This window comes from Carya illinoinensis, chromosome 15 (genome assembly GCF_018687715.1).
Source record: "Carya illinoinensis cultivar Pawnee chromosome 15, C.illinoinensisPawnee_v1, whole genome shotgun sequence".
Taxonomy (NCBI): domain Eukaryota; kingdom Viridiplantae; phylum Streptophyta; class Magnoliopsida; order Fagales; family Juglandaceae; genus Carya; species Carya illinoinensis.
This window is the reverse complement of record NC_056766.1, coordinates 42,222,017-42,238,469: the sequence shown is the minus strand read 5'-3', so window position 1 is coordinate 42,238,469 and position 16,453 is coordinate 42,222,017. Positions and strand designations below refer to the sequence as shown.

Below are 16,453 nucleotides of genomic sequence, written 5' to 3'. Positions count from 1 at the left end.
TAAACTTTAGTGTTAGAATGCAAAAAGAATATTCATGTTTGATTGAAAATTACAACAATGTTGAATTGTTGGAATTTAAAAGTGTCCTAATTACTTTTTAAATTAAAAGAAATGTTTTTATTAAAATTTTTTTTATAAAAATAAATCCATAAACTGATCGCTCGACTTAATTTACTAATCGTAATATTTTTCAAAAACTAAACATGATGCGAAGACTAGCTACCAAAAGATCGAACATGAATGCATGTTAAGATCATGCAATCCTTTTGCACGTAAAAATCTGAAGAATATATATTATCTTCCATTTTATTATTATTATTATTATTTATCATTTTGACGTGAGATTATCAAAGATGATGCAAGTTGCATGGTGGTTTGCTGATCTGAGAGATGCAGACAAACGCCGAAATGATCGAGCTTATAGCTTGCTGGCCACGCTCATGCTCTAGCCATCTGTGCCGCAAACGATGCTGATACAGCTGTGCCACGGCAGCCAACGATGACTTTGTGAGCTTGATGCCTCAACTGCTACACGGAACTTACCCTCAATTCGAGGCCATCAATCATGAGTTTAGCAACAACAACCATGGTTACGTATTTTTATTTGTAATGACATAAATCATTGCAATCACTTTCCTATGCGCATCTCTCTCTGTTTTTAGGTTAAAAAAACAAAAGAAGTAGGATCTTTATTCTTGGACCTGTACTGATGTTGACAGAATAGCTTATTTTTTTGACCTTGAGTCCCAAAAAGCCAGAATATGACCATAAAAAGGAAGTTTTATGTCAAATCGTGACCAACTCGAGGGTTTCCAACGTAGGCAAATGCTTCATTGTTTTTAATATTTATCAGGCTCCAAAGAACACTTTGGAAGATGTGAAAGAATGGGATCAAAATACATTAATCAGCCTCTATCATGCGGCATGTGTCTTCTTCCTTTTACCTACTTCCCGTTTCCTGAATAACGACAGGCTAACAAGAATGTGGGGAAGAATCCAAAACGACAAAATAGGCAAAATTCAAAACAACATTATCAAAAGGAGAGTAGCATCAAAGATTGTTGGGTTTTATAGGTAGGACAACACTTTGACCTCAAAAGTTATCGCGTGATTAAGAATAGGATGGGTCTCATGGGGCTGAGGTGCTATTGTGCGAACTAAGGTTTCCATAGAGCAAACTTGGTTTGATTGAAATTCGTGCCCATTTGCTTGATCGTAAAGCTACATTTTGATCTTAGATTAATTATAAATAGTAATAAAAAGTTAATAAATAGTAATAAAAAATAATAATAAATTATTCATGAGTATTAGAAATTTATTTGTAAATAATAGTGAATAGTAATAAAATAGTCTAAGGGCCTGTTTAGGATTGCATTAGGAATTTTAAAAAGTGCTTAATCTCTTTAAAAAAAGTCTTAAAAAGTGCTTAAATATTTTTAAAAGCTCTTTAATAAAAAAATTAGATCGTTTGGGTGTTACATATTAAAACACTTTTAATCTTAAATAAGCTAAAAATTACATTTGAGGAAAAATATTATTTTGATACTTTTTCTCAAACATGTTTTTCCAAATAGTGCGGAACGTAATTTGAATTTTAAAAAAATTATTAATAGACGAAAATATCTATATAACTTTAAGATAATTATAACTTTTAAATATATGATCATAATTTTTAAAAACTCAAATAATAATCATTTCTACCTCAGAAAGTACTTTTTTAATTTGTTTCCAAATAAACGTAACATGTTTGAAAGTGTTTTAAATATATGGTTATCAAGCAGTAAATAACGTTTTAATAATAGAAATTGTTACTTAAATTATAAGTTATAAGTCCTAAAATTATAAGCTATATTTCTCACTATAATCTCAAACATGCACTTAAGACTTTCACTTACTAAATACAGCCTAAATCTCAAGCACATCTAGCAAACTAATTTGCACTAATTCACTCAAGCAAATGTCCTTATATGCATATCGAGTGAACCTTTTATCTATTGTCGAGCACTGGTATTCACTTAGCCAAATGTCAGTAAAGTCCCTATTATACTTAATATCACTTAAAATGGCTCTATAATTGATTAGACATAATGGGGTTATAAGAACTTTGATCTATGGTAACTAGTTCTTATGGGCCATATTTGGAGTATCATTTCATCCCATCTAACGACGTTCTCTTTATTTCCTTAGTTTCTTTTTCTAATACCCTTAGTTGAGTGCATGTCGAGCAACAACTCCTTAACCTAAATTAATTACAACTTAATTGGACTAGTTTTATATACTAACAAAAATCACTTTGATATTTTTGTCCAAGTTGATTGTTTTGACATTTATCAAAGATTAATGTTGTCTAAGAGATTTACATAATACCAATAAATATTGTAAAATCTATTTAATGTCTCTCATTTTTACTGTAAAGTTGTAAACCCTAAAATTTCGATAAAATATTCAAGAGATCCTAACAGCAAGGATGATGATGATGATGATAGAAGCCATCTTGAAAACAGCTTAACACTCTGTTTGGATGTTGAACTAAGTCGAGATAAGTTGAATTTTTTATAAATAGTAATGAGTTAAGATAGTAAAGTGAGTTTTGTAGAGCTTACCTAAAATGAGTTTAAATGTATTTGAATGTTAAGATGAGTTTATATGCATTTATGGAAAGTTAAAAAAGATTATAAATCTCAAGTGGTAAAGAGGTGTTGAGTTGAAAAAAGTGATAAGTCTCATCTGTAAAATGGTTTTGAGTTAAGTGATATTTAGTAATATGAGAGTTATGTGTTTGGATGTTATAATAAGTCTAAAATTGAATCCAACTGAGATAAATTGAGCTCTTTCAAAGATCCAATCGAAGCTAGTCGTTGCTTCCTTCTCCCCCTAGCTACAGAATTTTAGTCAAAGGAATTTTAGAAGCTAAAGACCTTTGAGGACACAAGATTGACGGCGCTAAGCAGGGCATTTGGTCGAGTTTGACGTCTCCCAATGCTTAGTTGGTCACCAAACTAGTCATGCTCCTCCTTCGGTAAGGACTGAGAAGGGTTACAAACCTATCGTACAACAGTATTCTCTCAAAACCATACGTGTCTCCCAGGGCCTAGTTTGCTAGGAATGAAGCAGTACATGCCAACATCAACACCATAAAGCTTATAAACAAACGCCAACAAGCTACTAATCATCTCGGCCATTCAACAAGCCAAACCGGAGGAACGGGAAATCCATCCTATCTTCTCCGACATTCAGGTTATCCTTCCCACCGCTACAGGTATGGAGAGAGGATAACTCCACCAGACACCATCCTCCCATCATATTTTTGTCACTGCAGTCTAGCTTGTATCTGTGACAAATTCTTATTGCACCCCTTCCTCCTTCCCTAGCTAGAAACTGTAAAAACTTCAACCGAGTGCAAATCAAGTGACTTGACTCGTGATGATATGTTGTACATAGTTATTAGCTCGAACACACCAACCAAAAGAAAGCCATGCCTTTTTTGTGTTTGCCCCAATGTTATACGAGGCTCAAGCTATTTGTTCAGAGATATCTTTGCAATAACATTTTATTTTTTGGCAACTAAAAAGAAAGTTGTGACGACTAAGAAAGATAGAGAGCCTTTTAAAATGATTATAACAATTGAGGTATGGAAATTCCAGGGTATGAAAATCCAACTACCCTAAACTCGGGGAGGATACAATCAAGATTCAAAACACTTGCCTTGTGCATAAATGTGAGTAATCAAACATGATACAGACCAGATAGGTCCCCCTCGAAAAATTTAGACATCATGTCTACTCTGCCTTTCTATTTACTTTCAGATATGGCAGGGCACCAATCACATTGTCATAGTCACTCCGGCTGACCGCGTGCTGTGCATGACAGTAAAGCAAAGTAACGTAAGAAACCAATTGTGAAACAACATTTGAAACCATCATCTCATTCCAATCCAAACAATAAATTAAGATCCATTCTCAGTACTTAAAGACAATAGGGAAATTTATATTTCACAAAGAACTTAGTCTATGTTCTACTTAAGATTTGCTCTCACTATACGAGGCTTCGTTTAGGAGAGGGAAACAGGATCAAATTCTGGTATGACACCTAGTGTGGTAATTGTGCGTTTAAGAATTTATTTCCGACATTATTCTTGGTTGCAAGCGACAAAGAGAAATCAGTGGCGGAAGTCATGGTGGTTATGGGGGAGCAAATCTAGTGGAATATCAGTTTTAGCAGGGCTGCTCAAGATTGAGAAATGGACACTTTTGAAGCCTTTTTCAGCCTCTTGTATTCAACTAAACCAAGTAACCAGCTTCTGGATTTGTTGTGGTGGGTACCATCGGGTAAAGGCTTATTCTCGGTCCGTGCTTTTTACAAGGCCCTAACACAAGGGAAACCCTCTCAGTTTCCATGGAAGAAGCTCTGGAAACACAAGGCACCTCTGAAAGCGGCTTTCTTTGTGTGGTCCGCTTCACTGGGCAAGATTCTCACAACGGATAATTTGAGAAAACGAAGGGTGATCATCGCAGATTGGTGTTGTATATGCAGGAAGGGGGGAGAATCTGTTGACCATCTTTTATTACATTGTGAGGTAGCTAGAGGGTTATGGAACGAGGTTTTTTGTAGACTAGACTTGGGTTGGGTTATGCCGGAAACAGTTGTGGCGGTTCTTGCTTGCTGGACAGGTCTAAGGGGTAACAACCAGATTAAGGCAATTTGGAAGATGATCCCGATATGCATTATGTGGTGCGTGTGACAAGAGCGCAATGAACGGACATTCGAGGATAAAGAGAGATCAATGGAGGAGCTGAAAGTTTTCTTTTTTAGAACTCTCTGTACTTGGGCTACTGCTGTTAGTTTTAATGGTCAAAATTTACATGAGTTTCTTAGTTCTTTTGACCCTACATAGTGTAGGACATTCTTTGTACTGAACGTGGCTTTTTGCCTATTCTTTTTAATATACTTTCTTACTTTTCTCAAAAAAAAAAAAGATTTGCCATGAGCATCTGTGTGAGAAACCAACTCAGAGAGTTGAAACAGCATGCTTTTTTTTTTTTTTTTCAAAGTTTTTTAAAACAACTTTTTACAAGTAGTTGAAATGGAATGTAATAGACAATCAAAATTTATTAGTACCTCTCGCCCAGTTCCGGTCAGATTTTCATTTAAAATCTTCACCATTTCACAATCCCTTAGGATTATTACATGCTTCTTGTCCCACCTAAGTGACATCTTGGAAGGGGTGTTTGATAAAGTCCCTTCCTTGCGCATTTTATTTTATTTTATTTTAGAATAAAGTGGCCACTTTCAAGGCTCCACCTCATGTACTACTGCTGGACAGCCGAACACTTAGCATTACAGCAGACAATAACAATGAGAAAGAAAAAGGTGATGTTTTGTGGTTACGGACTAAAGACAGACTTCTCAAGGGATGACAGTTACCGGTTACCTAACGATGGTAAGAATACCTAACAAATTCCAGAACACAGCACAGATGCCAAGCAAAACCGGAGATGGATGATAAGCTAATTCATCATTTTTAATAAAATAAAGAAAATCAGAAGGAAAAGCTGATCAAGTTCCATAAAAAAAACCATCGGCAGTAGGGGTCTTCAACAATAAAGCTAACCATAAATCATTCTAGGTTTCTGGCCCAATGTCTATATAGAATATCTTTTTAATCATTCTTATTGAACCAGGACAGTAAACCACTCAATATAACGAGGATTTGTCACTTCCTCTATTAGATAAAATCTGCAGGTTACTCCATTAAAAACCAATAAAATTTCTCTCTATTGGAGTCTAAAGAGCCCATACCCCATCAGAAACTTCACAAATGATGCAGCAAACCGATCAGATAACAAAAGAAGGCAATAGAACAAGAGGTAATTAACATCTCATCAGAGAGACAAACACACGATACTTCCATAGGGAATGAATATACCTATTCTGTTACTCTAACGTGATAATTTATCAAACTCAATTACAGATAACAGCTCCTTTATAGAAAGCAAAGACCATGCATTACTTCTTCCTTATCGCTCAACAAACTTTTATCTCAAAAAAGGCTTCAAAAAATATCAAGATTTTTTTTTTTTTTTTTGTCCCTTCAGTCGTATCAAATAAATGCAAAAACAATAGAATCCGGTACTGACCGAAAGGGTAGACCTTAAGTAGGAATCACTTTAAGAGAAAATTCCACACCATTTTTTTTTTATTAAGTAAACGATTGTATTAATATAATACGCACAGCCCATATACTCAAGATGGTATACGAGAGAAAAACCTATTTAAGAAGGAGAAAAGGAAACAAGAAAATCATGCAGGTCTAGACCAAAGTCTATAGCCATGGCCCACCACACCAAATTTAGCACCGAAGAGGAAAAAAAATTAGAAGCAAGTTAATCATGTGATCAATGGACGAACCTATCGTTTTGAAAGAATCCTACAGAAAAAACCACGACCTTTTCTTCTTGTAAGTATAGAGAAAGTGTTGGAAAAAGAAAAAAGCGCACCATTTTGGAGAGTCGTAATTTCCTCTTGGAGTTCTTCTTGTACAGCAAATGTTGCTTTCCTGCTCTCCTCCGAACTATTTTTCCTCTACCAGTCACCCTGAATCGCTTCGCTGAAGCCTATCAACAAATACTTCAGCACAAAATTAAACTACTAGATAAATAAACAAAAAGAAAGCTCATTTGAATGCTTAGAAAATGAGGATAACGAAAACAACCCAAAGTTTGAACCTTGCCCTGAATTTGATCGCCCAGCACTAAATCTCATTTGTAAAAGCACATTCCGTGGCATATGAAACCCAGTTGTCACCATAGGTTTGTTTTACCGGATTCAAGGGTATGTGAAACACATCAACAATGGGACTTGCGCATTCCATATATTTCATATAACACAAAAGGATAAAAGCTTCAAAATTTTCCTTTCCTCTATTCTCCCAAGTTTTCTTAGTAATCAAACGGGAATGAACTAAACCGAGAGAGAGAGAGAGAGAGAGAGAGAGAGAGAGAGAGAGAGAGAGAGAGAGGGAAACCTTGTGGGTCTTCCTTTTGTAGCCTTTGGCAGAGACAATGGTGAGAGAGCGAAGCCTGTGAGTGAGGGGAGCGATTGTGCAGAGCTTCTGGGGAAGAACCGAGCCGAACCCAGAAACGCTGTGCGAGGAACTGAGTCTACGGGAGCTCAAATTGTTGAACCGAGCGAGTTGAACCGAAAGGCCGCGAGAGGCGCGAGCCGAAGGAGGAGAGCATAATGTGGAAGAGACTCTGAAACCGAACGACACCGTTAAGGTTGCACAAGCCATTTCTTTAAGGTTGCTTCTGCCGTTTTGAGTTTTCGGTGCAGACGAAGAAGAAGAAGCAGTGGGTGGAGGTGATAAAAGATTGGTGACCACAATCTTTCTTTGAATTTACGGTTAAGGACAATGCGAGTTCATGGTGTGTGTATCTGTGATACATCCCAAACGACACATGCCATGTCAGCTTAAAAAGATTAATTATTTTTAATAATTTTTTAAAAAATGATACAAATAAAAAATAATAATATAAAAATAAATTCATAAAATAACTTAATTTGAAGTAATTAAAACTACCTCTATGATTTAATATAAAAATAATTTTACAATTTACTGTATCACATCAAGTCATATCAATTTATGCATAATTCCTTTAGAGATAATGTATTTCTCTAATTTTTTTTCCCATCTTATAATAGTCATATTTCAATGAAGAATAAGTTACAACTAAGGTTTCAAATTAGGGCCAAAGTGTGATTTTCTTCTAAGTAAAATTTATATAATTAATTTGATAACTAAACTCAAGATTAATCTTGTTCAAATCTGTTTACCGTTTAGTATATGCTGCATCCAAGTTTTCTGTCCAATTATTAAAAGCCTGAGCATGCTTTGGAGGCTTAATTAATCCCAATGACTCCTCTGTTTGCCATTCAATACATTTGGAGCATGATATTGAACAAAATATCAGAAAATCAGCCCTGCATAGAGACATTGAAAGTCACAGAACAGGCTTTCTACTCTCTCATTTTAGGCAAAACAAGCTGCTCTCCTGCCGTACAAGACAACTTTTATGCTACATACGCTGGAAAGGCAACTACATATTATCATGTTAGTGCCTACAAGTCAGTCACACACATGCTCAATCAATATAGAAAAAAGTGCAGTGCTCCCTTCATCCTCTATTGTCATGATTTGAGTTTTTAAGCGCCTAGTAATTGTGGGAAGACTTGTTTCCTTGAATGAGAGCTCTTTCGAAAGAGAAATGGAGTAGAATTTATCTCCGAACCTTCAATTCCATTTCTTGGTATTATGGCCTTGTTAACAAGACTATAGATTCCCATTCCAAACTACAGATCACGTCCTGCACGGCATAACATGGATGCATCAGTTAAAAGCTTCTAGATTGTTTTCCCCTTAAAAGTATCTTGGGTGATGGGTGATAATGGGTGAAACAACATTGTTCTCTCACACTTCCACAGAGTTCAAATCAATATTAGCATGATTTTTCTTACCGAGGGGTTTTCCCGATCAATGTCAAAGCTGTTGATTGCACAAGGTTCAGCCAACAGCTCAATGGGTTCTGCGTCTGTGGAATATAAATAGTCAGTCACACGTCAGATTTGGAAACAACTTTGTGTTTCTCCAAAAAGGAAAACAACTATTCCACTATAAGTAAACGAGATTGGCGGGAGGGATTTGATCCATTATAGTTGATCACTTAAGAATAGTTGCAACAAGAACCTCATACCTTGTTCAACAACAGCAAGGATCCCATCTTCTGAGCAGATCATGGCTGGTAAGACCCGTGAGGACGAGATGTTGCCAGTGTTTGTAGACTTGGTGTGGCGGTCGTACTGAACTTCCCAGACCTCACTTTCACATGCTGGATGGGTTCCATCCTCGCCTACCCCAATACCCGAAAGAATAATCGGCTGTTGCTGCCACCTAAGATCCCAGGCAAATACAGTGCCTAAAGAGCCTCCAGCCTGTAGATTTCAAGCCAACCAAATATTCACCCCGCAAGCTAGCTCATGCTTTAGATGGTCACACCATTGAGAAATTGAACTGACTAATCATACATCAATACTCAAAAGTCACTATTCTTGAACAAGTTGGAGTAAAGCATTCCTTCTTTCGGTACTTTTATGGATATGAAAATAATCGAGAAAATTCTGGATACAAATATCAACTGCTCTTATTCGAAATAGGATAGATCACATATTCAAGTCATGGCACATGGTCTTATGAAAAGTGAAAGCTATATTACTTTTCCACTTTATTTAACAGAAAATATTTTAACCTTTGATGGTATGATTTTAAAGGTTTTAAAAACCGTTTCAATCAGTTATCATTATGATATGATGCAAGAGCTAATTATTCGAGAATAATAAGATTGATAAGCGTTTGTAACATCAATACAAGCAATAAACTGTTGATACATTCTTATAAGATTACTAAACCATTTAAACTAGCATCCACAATTCCATATTCCCTCAAATTTTAGATGAGTATTTGGCGCCCAATATCATTGGCCTCAATTCACGTTTCCTTATAATCTTTAATTTCCACCTAAGTATTACTGAACATTAGGGCATCACATGGGAGGAGATATATTTTTATGGTGAAAAGTGTACTGTCAATGTGTCACTCATTGAAATTTGAAGAATAGACAGAGGGGAGCCAGTTTTTTCTTTTTTCCTGAGAGGGAGGGGGTGGGGGGGAGGAAGGTAACAAACCAGAAGATATATATTTTTTTTTCTAAGGTAAATATGATGTGCAAAAGGAAGTTAGGAACCCAAGTACATAGGACAATACAGCTAGAACCAACCTGAATGGATAATATGTCCTACTTCCAGCATTCCACATACTTGAAAGAAATAAAATATGAGAGAGAGAGAGAGAGAGAGAGAGAGAGAGAGAGAGAGAGAGAGAGCCAAGGCTCTGAGCTCTGAACCAACATCCACAGCCCAATGGTGCATGATAAACGTCAGATTTTATTATGTTTAACCTTTAATAACTGATATAAAAAAAAAAAAAAGAGGTTGTTTAACCTTTACTAATGCAGTGCATAGCACAAAAAGGTAATATGCTTGTACAATATCGCTGTAGATATTACCACCATATCCCTTAGCGATCCAACTTATGAATTTTTTGATAAGTAATCCAACATATAAATAAACAAGAATGGTGGAGAAGGCATCTTACCAAACAAGTGTGCTTTCTTGATGGATGGATATCAATGGACTGAACAATCCCAGACATTCGTTGAGCCCTGCAATATTATCAACACGAAAGACTATAACATATCATCATTTTATATGGTATGGAAGCTTTCTTCAGTCTAAGGATTTTAAGGAAAAATTAAGAAGAAAAATACCATTTATCATCCTTCCAACTATCATACTTTCATCATCCCCTTCTATGGCATCAAATAATTAGAGAACTATTTGCCATTTTTTTTTAATTATCTATCAATCATTTGATGCCCCTTAAGAAATGATGAAAGGATGATACATAATAATTAAGAAGTATGAGTTCAATAGATTATTTGTCCTTCATAAAATCTTTTTTTTTTTTGGATAGGTAATTTGTCCTTCATAAAATCTTAAGTCACAATCTTATACACTTAAGAACACTAGATTGCGCTTCCATGCAGATAGATTAAACGCTTTATTAGAATCAAATTTCCATCTATGACGGGTTTGAAGAAATGCGCTAAACCTTTCAAATGAGTCACCTAGAATACAATTTTACACACACAGCGCAAATTAAAAACAGAGATGATGAAAAAAGTTTCAAGATTTCAAAAATTGTTTTAATCGAGTCAAATTCATGACAACAGCGAGAAACACTCATGAAAAAAAGACATCATAAGCTTCTTACTGTGTAAGATCAGTAGAGGGATGTTTACGTCTGGTTGGTAGCAAGAGTGATTGCTGGTTGTGAACAGTTTTGAATTCTTAACAGGGTCAAGTTCCCTAATTTTCATTCCAACTTCACCTTTGCCCAATTGCCTTTTCCACAGCAAATTGTCTATTATACAAACACAATAACAGTAATCTACACATTTTCGTTCGTAGATGACAAGCATGAATTAGTAAAGGTAAAGTAAAAAATCACTCACCAGTTTCCCTTGAGCTGGGAAGCCACCCCTCCGGGCTTCCTCTGATCCCACCACTGAAGGCTAAACCCATAGCCACCAGTCACAAACTCGGCCGGCGACGCCCATTTCGCCGAGGTGTACGAGACCAACCCTTGGCTATCAAAAAACCGCCGGAAACTCAACTCGGAACCCGCGACGCTCACCAGATTGACCCTCCCGTCCTCTCCAACGCTCACAAACTCTCCCCCACCTTCCATCACGTCCACGCATGATACACGCCCCACATGGAGCTCTTCCTCCGAAACCGAAAACTCAGATTCGAGCGAAGCGTCGACGGAGTTTGCGAGGAGGAGGTGTAGCGAGCCGGAAACAGTACCGGCGGCAATGAGGGGCTTGCGGCCAGGGAGTTGGGAGGTTTTAAGGGAGGAAACTCGAGAGGGTGGGGCCCAGGTGGATTGGGAGCTTAAGGTTACGGCTTGCGTGTCAAGAGAGTGGATTTCGATGGAAGAGGGCGAGTCGGAGGAGGAATCGAAGAGGGCGAGAACGACGAAACGGTCGAACGCTGAAAACTGGGGGAGCCATCGGACAGCGTCGACATATTTGGATTGTGGGATTCTGTGGATTCGGGGAGGGTCTGGAAGGGCTGTGCCTATGACCGCCATTGTTAGGGTTTATCGGAGATTTGTGCTGACTGTTGCTGTCGCCTGTCACTTTAAAAGGGAAGTGTGAGAGCCTGTTTGAAGAAGCTCTTGTTGGGAGCCTGTTTTTAAGGAGTACAGGATTTTTGTGTCTTGTATTTTACAATTATTTTTTATTTTATTTTATTATATATTTTCTTCATTAAATTAATTAAATTATTCTACTCATTATCTATACATTACATACTTATTATAAAAAAATAAAAAATAAAATATGTGTAGTGTGTGATGTGTGAGACGATAAATAAAATTATTAAAATTTATCTTTTTATTTCCTATATTTTCAATTTAATCTATTTAATATCTAAATTTATCAATTTTTCTAATCTAACACCTTATTAATCAGATGAAATAACATGTTTAAAGAAAATTTAATGTGATTAAAAATGACTATAAATTTTTTTTAAATAAAATATCATTTAAGAATTCTAAAATAATTATAAGAACCTAAGAATTTGAGAAATTAAACAAGGAAAAAATTGAAAAATTCCATATAAGAACTATTTTTTTTTTATATATAATCAAGGATTTATTAAAGTAAAGGTAGGAATACAGAAGGAGAAGTTTAGGGATCTCAACAAAAACTCCATTGTAATAGATGAATCATAAGCATAAACTTTAAAAAAAAAAACCAAAAAACAAAAAACAAAAAAAAACAATAGATCCAACAAGTTGAATTCAGTCTAATTGATGAACTATCCAAATGTAGTAGATATGTTCAACTCATCTCAACATTCAACCGCAACCTAAGATATATGGAGTCCAGTGTGGAGTTGTATCAATCTCAAAATTCTAATGTGGTCCCATGAAGTCTAGGCTGATAAGTAAGTATCTTTATTTAGGGTTTCACATTTTATGGTTGAAAATTTCTACTTATTATTCCTACATCATATAAGATTTTTTTTTCCTTATCAAATGTGTGGTGTATGAAATATAGATGATGAGTAGAAAAATTTATTTTGTTTAGCAAGATTAAAAAAAAACCCATGTGTTGTTTATTGCATAGGGATAATAAGTAGAAGAGATCTTTTTTATTTATCATATTAACCAAATTATTATTTGATATACTTGTTCTAAATAAATTAATTGAGTAATTCTATATACAACCGTGAAATGTATAAACGCCGCGTAATCACTTTGAAAAGAGTGGAGTTCATTATTAAAAAATTAATTTTTTTATGTGAATTCTATATTTTATTTATTTTTTCAAAATAATTATGCAGTGATTACACAATTCACGATTACAAACAATAAAGCTTAAAAATCTTTCAATTTGTTATGGATGAAGATGTAAAATATTGACCACTATTTGATTTAAAAAATATATATTTTTTCAATCATAAACAAAATAAGATAATGATAGAAAACATGGGATGGTATCCGAGAGCTTTTTTTCAAATTTTGTAAATAGGATTTATGAATTAATTTATAGGTAAAAGGGTATAAATCATACACGTTTGAAAAAAAAAAGAAAAAAAAAATTGTCATCTTTACTCAATTTTCAATATTCTAAACTCAGAAATAATTTATATATCACATTATCATCTTACTATAATTTCATTATATAAAATATGACATATTAATCACCATTAAATGATCATTTATTTAATAATTTTTTTATCATTCAATATTAATAGTGATAAATGTGTCACATTATATATAATGAAATGAAAGTAAAATAGTAGTATGGTGTATGATATTACTCAATAAACTATCATAGCTTTAACATAATTTTCTCATCTAGCTATTAATGTAATCCACCACTTTCACAGCAGAGCAATGTTATGCATACATACAATTTTACGCACAATATTATTTATAATAAATGATAATCGCATTTTATTAATATTTTATTTTATTTTTGAATTTATAATTTAAAATTTAAAATTTTCATTCATTTTAATAGCTGACACATAAGCTCATATGGTTTTGTAAGTAAAATTATAACAATAACTAGCATTTTTCCTTCACAAAAAACCAATAAAATATTCACAAAACCTTTTCTACTATAAGGTGTATCCTATGATTTTTATAAAAATATTTCTATTTACAGTCGTGCAGAGCGTAAGTGTCGTATAATTATTTTAAAAAAATAAAATTTATTATTAAAAATTCAATTTTTTTTATAAAGATCTTGTATTTACTCATATTTTTCAAAAAAAATTACACAATATTTCCACTATCCAGACGCTAAACATTATTTCTCTTTTCACAAACCCTAAAAACACATATCTGGTGCACTTCTCTTCAAATATCAACGAGGTATTAATGAAAAATAAAAGTCAAAGAATTTCTGCAAATTACTATTTTGCACTTATAAGATAAACAATATCAAAAGGAAGGTGGGTCAACATAGAAAGGAGAGGAACAGAGGAAAGAAAATGCTGGTCACAGAAAAGAGCTTTATCTTTAACAGCGTGACATCGTATCCATTTCTGAAGACAAATGGCAGAGAAGTTGGAATCACATTGGCTAGCAAGAGAGATCTGCCTAAGAAATCAACAACGACTCAGCAAGAAAACATTTTCCCATTGAGAGTGTCCAACCCAGTTCTTGCTCGCTCTGTTGTGGCAGTGCTCGGTCTGGGATTCATCGATGCTGGGTATACTTTCTTTTGTAATCTTTAGAAATTTCTTTGATCGGAAACTTGTGCTTTCTGCTTTCTTTCATTTAGAAAAAATTTTAACTTTCAGGTACAGTGGAGACTGGTCAAGGATTGGAGTGATATCAAGGGAGACTGAGGATTTGCTAAAGCTTGCTGCTTTTGTTATTGTTCCTTTTTGTATCTTTCTCATATTGTCTTTCTCCAAGGAACCAGAGCCTTGATTCTGTTCTTTTACAAAATTTTCTTAGATTTGGTGTAGTTTTGAAGGTGAAATGCAAGTGATGTTTGGATTTTTTAGATCATCTGTTCTATCTGTTTTTTCATGAAGAAACCTCAATGAAGGATAGCTTTTGGGTTTTGCAGCCTTGAATTGGAACAACCGTGTCATTCATTTTGGGAGAAAACAGATAACTTTGATTCATATTTGTTGTGTGGTCTATAAATGAAATGAGAAATTTCAGCCACATAGCCTTGAACTTGATAAGGTTTGTAGACTTTTATCTACATATGGCAGTAAGTTTTGACAGCTGAGAGAATGTTAAATCTGGCAAAAGACATCACAAATGGATTAAAGTCCAAACCTGTAGGCATCACATGTGGATGAAAATTTCATTTTCCTGACCCTTTTTTGTCATAGTCACTTCTTTCCTCAGCAACTTGTGCAAATTCCAAATGACATGGTTTTGAATTCCAAACCAGCTTGTTAGCCTTGTTTTGTTTTTGCAGATAAAATAAGTTAATTTGATATAAAAATTAAAAGTTTAATAAAATATTATTAGAATATATTTTTTTAATATTATTTTTGTTTTAAAATTTAAAAAAATTAAATTTGAGAATTTGATGGAATTGTAATAATTAAATGAGATGATATGAAAAAGGTTGTGAAAACAAATGATGAGAATGGTTGACAATGCGAATTCAAGACCTTCCACCATCTAATTAATACGGATTATGCATTTTGCACTCCAAACTACAAAAACTAATACATACAAAGAATCAGTATATAGACATCGTCTAATTTTAACTCTCTTATTTTGTTAAGATGGATGAAAAATAAGTACAAATAAGTGATGTGATCTTGTCAGTCGAGATCAGCTATGCATAATATTACTACCTTTTAATAGTCCAAGGATGCAATTTGTTAAGAGTGAACAATGTTTTTCTCCCTTACCTAGACTTAAATTTTCTCCACTTCTTATTCTTCTTCTTTTTTTTTTTTTTTTTTTTAATAAGAGAGGAAATCACATGTCTATTAGTGATCTCCTCCCACTTTTATTAGCCCTCGTTTATGGTGGAGGAAAACTGAGAAAATTTGTGAAGAACAAAACTACAAATATCCCATGCCAAAAAACCTACTCCAACAAAAAACCCAGAAACACCCAGCAATAAGAAAAATACCCCGCTACCCACACTACTAACTAGACTAGTCGGATAGAAGAAAACCCACTTTCTTCAAGACATAAAATTCCTCTAAGAGGAGGGAGCTCTTGAGCCGACCATCACTTCTCATTCCTCCCATCCGCCCCCATTCTAGATAGAAAGTTTGCAGCTTTATTCATTTCTCGAAATTAGGGGTGCTACTCGCCCCCTTCCCCCTGGCGCGGGGCCACCCCTACCCCGCCCCCATCTATGTGGGGGTTGGGTACCCTATCCGGTAGCAGGGGTGGACTTCCCCTCGTCCGCTCTCCGCTTCTGTCTAATTGGGCCTTGGTCCATTTAGATTATTTGGATTATTTTGAGTCCAAATTAGTTTTCTGGGCTCAGAATGATGCTGAAACAAAATCTAGATCTGTTTTTTTTTTTTTACTAAAAGTTTAACTACAACAATATTTATATATTAAAAATATTGAAAAAAAAAATTAGGAATACAAATACTAATTATTAAGTTCCAATTTCAAAAACTTTAACGGTCAATCTAATACTATTAGCCTATTCAGTACTAAGTAATAACCATCACTAACTACTAAGTAAATAAGGCATGCACTAAGCTATTACAAATTTACAATGATAGAAATTACAAATTAAGACAACTAATAAACAATTAC

The 16,453-nt window shown here is 34.6% G+C and overlaps 3 protein-coding genes across 4 annotated transcripts; 1 reads left to right on the top strand and 2 right to left on the bottom strand.

Annotated features, from left to right (window-relative positions):
• Positions 1–3,579: 3,579 nt before the first annotated feature.
• Positions 3,580–7,407, bottom strand: LOC122295941 (50S ribosomal protein L35, chloroplastic-like). The gene is made up of 3 exons (XM_043105221.1): positions 7,025–7,407; positions 6,498–6,614; positions 3,580–3,857 (listed from the first exon to the last, which is right to left on the bottom strand). The coding sequence occupies exons 1-3, from the start codon at positions 7,289–7,291 to the stop codon at positions 3,780–3,782; spliced, it is 462 nt and encodes a 153-aa protein (XP_042961155.1). The 5' UTR covers positions 7,292–7,407; the 3' UTR covers positions 3,580–3,779.
• A 547-nt stretch (positions 7,408–7,954) lies between these two features.
• LOC122295940 (nuclear pore complex protein NUP43) lies at positions 7,955–11,870 on the bottom strand. Its single transcript, XM_043105220.1, has 5 exons — positions 11,127–11,870; positions 10,208–10,274; positions 8,751–8,988; positions 8,515–8,588; positions 7,955–8,363 (listed from the first exon to the last, which is right to left on the bottom strand). The coding sequence occupies exons 1-5, from the start codon at positions 11,765–11,767 to the stop codon at positions 8,310–8,312; spliced, it is 1,074 nt and encodes a 357-aa protein (XP_042961154.1). The 5' UTR covers positions 11,768–11,870; the 3' UTR covers positions 7,955–8,309.
• Positions 11,871–14,128: 2,258 nt separating this feature from the next.
• On the top strand, positions 14,129–14,770 carry LOC122295939. 2 transcript variants are annotated; one of them, XM_043105219.1, is made up of 2 exons: positions 14,129–14,405; positions 14,478–14,705. In XM_043105219.1, exons 1-2 carry the CDS (start codon positions 14,185–14,187, stop codon positions 14,542–14,544), a joined length of 288 nt encoding a protein of 95 aa, XP_042961153.1. In that variant the 5' UTR covers positions 14,129–14,184; the 3' UTR covers positions 14,545–14,705. The 2 variants fall into 2 exon arrangements, with proteins under 2 accessions (XP_042961153.1, XP_042961151.1); XM_043105217.1 differs by having other exon boundaries at positions 14,144–14,405; positions 14,497–14,770.
• Positions 14,771–16,453: the final 1,683 nt, after the last annotated feature.